Source organism: Salvelinus namaycush, chromosome 25, assembly GCF_016432855.1.
Source record: "Salvelinus namaycush isolate Seneca chromosome 25, SaNama_1.0, whole genome shotgun sequence".
Lineage (NCBI taxonomy): Eukaryota > Metazoa > Chordata > Actinopteri > Salmoniformes > Salmonidae > Salvelinus > Salvelinus namaycush.
Genome location: NC_052331.1, coordinates 28,885,852 through 28,892,931, shown reverse-complemented (window position 1 = coordinate 28,892,931; position 7,080 = coordinate 28,885,852). Strand labels below are relative to the sequence as shown.

Here is a 7,080-nt window from a genome sequence, read left to right as displayed (position 1 = left end):
TGCTCAGTTTGTCCAGGCGGCCAGCTCTTGGAAGAGTCTTGGTGGATCCAAACTTCTTAAATTTAAGAACAATGGAGGCCACTGTGTTCTTGGGGACTTTCAATGCTGCAGAAATATTTTGGTACCCTTCCCTAGACTTTTGCCTCGACACAATCCGGTCTCAGAGCTCTACGGACAATTCCTTCGACCTCATGGCTTGGTTTTTGCTCTGACATGCACTGTCAACTGTGGGACCATATATAGACAGGTGTGTGTCTTTCCACAAACCTGTCAAAATAAGGTGTGTGTGTGTGTGTGTGTGTGTGTGTGTGTGTGTGTGTGTGTGTGTGTGTGTGTGTGTGTGTGTGTGTGTGTGTGTGTGTGTGTGTGTGTGTGTGTGTGTGTGTGTGTGTGAGAGAGAGAGAGAGAGAGAGAGAGCGTGAGAGTGTCAGTGTCAGTGTCAGTGTTGTGTATATATAGTGTATATATAGTCTTGTCAGTGTCCATAGCGTCATTGCAAGATAGGGTCAATGCAGATAGTCTTATGACTAACCACTAACCGCCACGTTCCCACAGTCCTCTCCTCACTTCAACACCCAGAACTGATAGACGAGGAACTGCCTAGATGACACATTACACCACTATTGAATTTAAAAAAAAAAATGTTTATTTAACCTTTATTTAACCAGGTAGGCTAGTTGAGAACAAGTTCTCATTTACAACTGCGACCTGGCCAAGATAAAGCATAGCAGTGTGAACAGACAACAACACAGAGTTACACATGGAGTAAACAATAAACAAGTCAATAACACAGTAGGAAAAAATGAGTCTATATACAATAAATAGGCCATAGGAGCGAATAATTACAATTTAGCAGATTAACACTGGAGTGATAAATCATCAGATGATCAATGTGCAAGTAGAGATACTGGTGTGCAAAAGAGCAGAAAAGTAAATAAATAAAAACAGTAAGGGGATGAGGTAGGTAAATTGGGTGGGCTGTTTACAGATGGACTATGTACAGCTGCAGCGATCGGTTAGCTGCTCAGATAGCAGATGTTTAAAGTTGGTGAGGGAAATAAAAGTCTCCAACTTCAGCGATTTTTGCAATTCGTTCCAGTCACAGGCAGCAGAGAACTGGAAGGAAAGGCGGCCAAATGAGGTGTTTGCTTTTGGGATGATCAGTGAGATATACCTGCTGGAGTGCGTGCTACGGGTGGGTGTTGTTATCGTGACCAGTGAACTGAGATAAGGCGGAGCTTTACCTAGCATGGACTTATAGATGACCTGGAGCCAGTGGGTCTGACGACGAATATGTAGCGAGGGCCAGCCGACTAGAGCATACAGGTCGCAGTGGTGGGTGGTATAAGGTGTTTTAGTAACAAAACGGATGGCACTATGATAAACTGCATCTAGTTTGCTGAGTAGAGTATTGGAAGCTATTTTGTAGATGACATCGCCGAAGTCGAGGATCGGTAGGATAGATCCACATCGGATAGACGCCAGGAACTAATGTCTAACGTTTTACTGCAGTGTGTTAAATCAGAGTCACACAGCGTGTTTCTTGGTAGTCTTAAACAAATCTACTTTTAAACAAAAGTATACACCTCAAATACATGGTTATGGGCTTTAAAAAGAGAAGAGTTTTGTTTTACAGTTTTGTTGTATTTCAATCTTCTGTGATGTATATAAAGTGTAATATTGGGATGCAAACTCATATTTGAGTTTCATGTCAGATATAAACTCAAATATGAGTTTGCATCCCAATATTACACTTTATATACATCACAGAAGATTGAAATACAACAAAACTGTTTGACATAGAAACATCAGATAACCTTTTTTTATTTTCTTTTTTTTTAGTTTATGAATTATGAAATTATGAAAAATATTTATAACATCCCACTCACGAGGCCACTAGGTCATTTGACTGCAGGAAAGGGCTACTCCACACAGGCTGCTTTTTAGGAAGTCTCAGGCTGCCAGACGCAAACCCTCTCAAGATGGAAGAGATTGACAGAGCCATACACCAGAGATCCAGAATAGAAAACTTTTATTTTATCATTGACCATGGTTGTATTATAGTTGCATTGCATTGCAGTTCTTTAACTATAAGGGTTTATTCACTGACCACTGTTCTGCAGATTCTGATTATAACTATTAATTGTCATGGCTTATAATGGGCAATGCTCATTTTTGCATATTTTCGCATACTCTGTCTTCAACACATTTGGGAGTGATGCATGTTTTAGCCCCACATGACCACTAATTCATTCCCATAATGAGATGTGTTACTCAGCAGTCCAGGCCAGCCAGAAGGAGGAGAGGGGGTGTGGTGGAGTACAAGTCATTTGGCACAATTTCTACTGCTTAGTAATGATCAAGTTGTTTTCTCAAACGGGGTAATACTGGGTAGCATGCCTGCAAAGAACAGTGTCACGCCCGTTCCCACTCCCCCTCTCTGGCGCTCGAGGGCGCCAGGCACCCCTGCCACATTAGTACGCACACCTGCTTTCCCCCCGTCACGCGCATCAGCGATTATTGGACTCAATCAGCTCTGTCATTACCTCCCCTATATCTGTCTGGTTCCCCGCTCTGTTCCTGGCTTCAGCATTAATTGTCGTTTGTCGTTGTTTACCCGTGTGCTGACGCTGTACCTGTTTTGTTACCTGTCTGTTCCTGAATAAATGTTGATTCTCCTTACCATCTCCAGCGTCGGTCCTTACAAACAGTCTTAAAACTGCTCTTTAAAAAAAAAAAATATTTAACCTTTATTTAACTAGGCAAGTCAGTTAAGAATAAATTCTTATTTAAGCTAAGCCTAAATCAAATCGTTTATTTATTATCCTTTAATTCCCCTGTGAACTATCACATGGGCCCACACTGGGGCTATCCAGTAAAATTCAACAGTAAAATTCAACAGTGCTCTTTTATGTCCATATACATATTCAACTGGAAACCGCTTTCAGCGAATGGCAGAGGGTTGGAAAATGTTGTCCGGGGGACAGCTAATCCTGAAGGTCCAGAGGTCTCCAGCTGGAGTCACATGTGTAACGGCTTTCGTCGGTGGAAGGAGAGGAACCAACAAATTGCTTTCGGTTCACTGTATGGTCAGAAATAGATTCTATCCCCTTCATCATAATGTTTCTTATCACAATTTATCACAAACCTTTTTGGAAGTACTTAAAAAAACAGTATTTGTATAATAGTTATTTATAGTTAAAACAAAATGTACTATTACATTGAAACTCATCATTCTAGTTATTTAAAGAACACAGTTTCAAAAGAGGACTATTGAAAATCTTACATTGACTCAAATTTCTAAAATGTCCATGTCTCTCCATTCATGCCGCTGCAATGATATACGGCAAGCTACAGGTCAAGTTTAACTATCTGGATGACCATGTACGGACAGTAAATGTCTTGACAGATTGTATGGGCAGCATGCTCAGCCAGTGACAAACCAATGATGTATATGAACCATTGGACAAAACCCCCTGATCGAGGAGAGTTGTAAGGGAGGTGGAGCTATTGTTGAATGAGTCGTAACTAAAATTCCGACCGCTCGCAATTTAAATGTGGTAGGCTATAAAAACGAGGCACCAGCAGCACTGTGAGCAGTTATCTAACAAACTTTGAAGTGTTATTTTTAGACGAACACTAGCAACACTGACTCAAGGGAGGACAATCAGCATTCATTATTCGTTTTCGATAGTAAGAGGCTACTGCTACTGCCTGTAACATTTTGGATTATGATGGATGTAAGGACTTCCGTTCACTTTGGAGTGTCACTCTTATCGGTACTTTTCACGATTGGAGCATCTGGTACGTTTTACTTATGGCTTTTTATGAGTTTCATCTCAAACATTTAGCCTCTTTTTTATCCAAGGCTGCCTAAATAGGCAGAGATTAACCTTTTCACCTGATTCTACATAAACATTTCTGTTTATTCCAATGGCACCGTTTTTGCACTCCACATTGTAATATGCACAATTACTTAGCCCTGATGCTCAGTGGGAAATATGCGAGATATGTGCATTCAAATCGATATGTAGGCTATAGATCCTATTTAATTTATAGGCTATACTTTGTGGATATCTTGATTCTTGCTTTTTTATCAGGTTACAGTATCTGAGTTGTGCAGATACAGAGGTGCAATACTCTGGAATTCTTATCTTCACATTTTACAAAACATCAACATCCCTAAATAACTTCAAGGGAAGACTGGTGAACCAAACTACTCAGTAATCTCCTCCATATAACCTAACTCTCACACACTGACATGCACACACACAGTTCAACAAAACACTTTTTTTTGTGTGATTACTGATCAATTAATTTATAATTAGTTGGTTTTGTTATGTTTTAACAAACCTTTTTTAATTTTTGTACTTATGTTGTGGTGTGGTTTTCATATAAGCCCTTGGGTCTTCTAACCACACCTGCACACTGTTTTTTTTCTGTTGGTTTGTTTTTATCTGTTTTGTCTATCAATTGTTTTCTTTGGTGCAAATACATTTTACTAAATAACTAATCATGCCTTGTTTTTCCTGGGTTAACAGGTGAGGATTATTTCCCCGAGGCGCAGAATGTTAAATGGGTGTCCAATAACTTCAAGACTATTCTAACATGGGGCCCTGAACCTACCAACTACACATACACCGTTGAATTTTCTGAGTAAGTAGCCTACATCATGTCTCTGCAGACTGTCTGCTCTGTTCTGTTCATCATTACATCATCGTTGAAAAAAACGCCCTTTCTGTACAAGCACAAATTGACCACTTTTATTGATGAATACCTTCCTTCATGTCAGCAGAATTAACTTAAAACTGAGTGTACAAACTGTACCTATCACAGTTCAAAGAGTGTCTGATGTGGGACTGCTGTGTTGTGTGTGTTCAGGGTCGGCAAGGATAGACGGAGGACCCCCTACTGCATTCGGAGCTCGGGGACAGAGTGTGACCTCACCAACGAGCTGCGGAACCTGGAGGAGACCTACTCTGCCGACGTCCTATCAGAACCCCTGCCTGGCGTGAACTCTGACCTTGTAGAGTTCCCCTTCACCCGGGCCGAGAGGTTCTGCCCCTACAAAGACAGTGAGTGTTATTAGCTACATTATTATTACAGTAATAAATAGATTATTATTGTATTTACGCTCACACAGTAACAACCTGAGCCATTAAGCACCTTGTTATTGCATTGAAAAATAATGCAGTTATAGCATTAATTTATAATATTAAAATGTTTATTTCACTGGAAATTCCCCAAATAAATTATGTCTGTGGTGCCTAACTTGTCTGGTTCTCCTTTTAGCTCAAATAGGAGCACCCAGATTCAACATCAAGCAGAGCGAAGACAAGACCAAGATGACACTCCACATACAGGACCCTCTCACTCCCATCTACAAAGATGACCAGCTGTTGACTATCAGAGACATCTTTAAGAATGACCTGAAGTACAACGTCGTATACAACAAAGCCGGGAGCACAGGAAAGGTGAGTTGAACAGTCAGTCAATAGATTGTAAATGCATCGCTTATGATTCTATACCTGTTGATTCCCACCAATGACACAACACAAACAGTGTGCGACTTGAGATAATATTGTATCTAACTCTAAACCTCTGTCCACAGAAAGAGACAATGTCAGACCTGAGAGATGTTGAGCTGACCAACCTGGATAAAGGAGAGCGCTACTGCTTCATGGTGGCAGCCTATATCCCTTCTCGCTCTGTGGAGAAGAGACTTGGAGATTGGAGCAAGCCGCAGTGCTCACCCAGAGAGAGCAAGACCATCTTTGAGGGTAAGTGACCCCACAATGCAAAGCACCTGGTATGTTGGAGTTGAGATGGAAGGAATTTAAGGGGAAATTCAGTGTACTCAAATGTGTAGTGGATGGAGTAACTACAACAAATCTAGTCTATAAAGTTAAACTGTTATTTGGGCAATATCCCTTTTTACTATAGACTACAATGTGTAGCAACTTCAAGAACTTCAATTCAATGAAGTATTCTTTCTCACTTCTCTCAGAATTCCCCTTTGGTGTGATCGCAGGTGCCATCGGCATCATGCTGGTAATGCTCATCATCCTCATCACTCTGACCGTGGTGTGCTGCAAACGCTTATGCTGCAAAAACAATACAACTGTGGACAAGGAGAACCTGCAGTTGAGTCCAGTGTAAAGGTTTGTGTAGAGTATGTGTGTCTTATAAATAATGGTACTTCACTAAATCAACCCTGGAAATGCATGAGGTCTGTCTCATTATTAGCTGGTTCTTTTAAATGGGTAGATCATTTTTTACACTACTTATTTATTTGTTTAATAATGTTGAACAAGTAAATTAGATGAATCCTTGAGAAATACATATTTTTGCCACTATGTAGAAAAAAACATTTAATTACTTGGCCACTTATTTATTTCAATCAATGTTTTTTTTTTTGTTAAATATTTATTTTTGTATGTCTAATATGTTGATGTATAGTTCATGTTGAATGGGATTTGTCCATATTGTGTGCTGTTGGAACATGGATTTGATCACTGTGGTGCATTGTGGTACTTTTAATTTTGTTTTACAATTAAATGTATTGATATGAGTCAATTCTCATTTGTCTTTTATCTAACACTATCCCTGTGAAGGAAATTTGACTTACAGCACCATCTAATGTCATCTTTGTATTACATTTGCCTTAAAATGATCTTACTTAAATCATGTTTGAAACTGATGAGACAAGAGGAAAGCCTTTTCATAGAGTGATTGATTGTAGCTTAATGCCTGCTTATCAGTTTATGACCCAGTAAACCATGGGAATACCCTGGCAGAGGGGTGAACCCACAGTCACATTGGCAACATGGTGCCAGAGACCTCTGAGACATGCCCTGGAGCAGGTCCAAGTAATGGGTGCAGCTCAATAATAAAAATTGACTGCCTCTTCTTCATCTGAATGGACTTAAATGCCACTGTAACCTATTTCTAGTTCCTATATTTTTCTTGCACCGTGTTGGGCTAACATGCATCTGAAAAGGCCGAATAAGAGACAACATGGCAGAAGCTTTCTGGGGCATTTGCTTTCACCTGTCCAATTGTTTCAAGATCGGTGTGGAA

At 40.1% G+C, this 7,080-nt stretch overlaps 1 protein-coding gene across 1 annotated transcript; it reads left to right on the top strand.

Moving 5' to 3' along the window:
• The first annotated feature begins 3,614 nt into the window (after positions 1 to 3,614).
• Positions 3,615 to 6,571, top strand: LOC120020294 (tissue factor-like). The gene is made up of 6 exons (XM_038963857.1): positions 3,615 to 3,804; positions 4,542 to 4,656; positions 4,882 to 5,075; positions 5,293 to 5,474; positions 5,612 to 5,780; positions 6,008 to 6,571. The coding sequence occupies exons 1-6, from the start codon at positions 3,732 to 3,734 to the stop codon at positions 6,157 to 6,159; spliced, it is 885 nt and encodes a 294-aa protein (XP_038819785.1). The 5' UTR covers positions 3,615 to 3,731; the 3' UTR covers positions 6,160 to 6,571.
• Positions 6,572 to 7,080: the final 509 nt, after the last annotated feature.

What these genes read in the sequence shown, in the direction of transcription:
- LOC120020294 (XM_038963857.1), top strand. Translation starts at nt 3,732, where the DNA reads ATGATGGATGTAAGGACTTCCGTTCACTTTGGAGTGTCACTCTTATCG. An exon ending in TACACCGTTGAATTTTCTGA is followed by an intron (nt 4,657 to 4,881) that starts GTAAGTAGCCTA and finishes GTGTGTGTTCAG; the next exon opens with GGTCGGCAAGGATAGACGGA. An exon ending in GTTCTGCCCCTACAAAGACA is followed by an intron (nt 5,076 to 5,292) that starts GTGAGTGTTATT and finishes TTCTCCTTTTAG; the next exon opens with CTCAAATAGGAGCACCCAGA.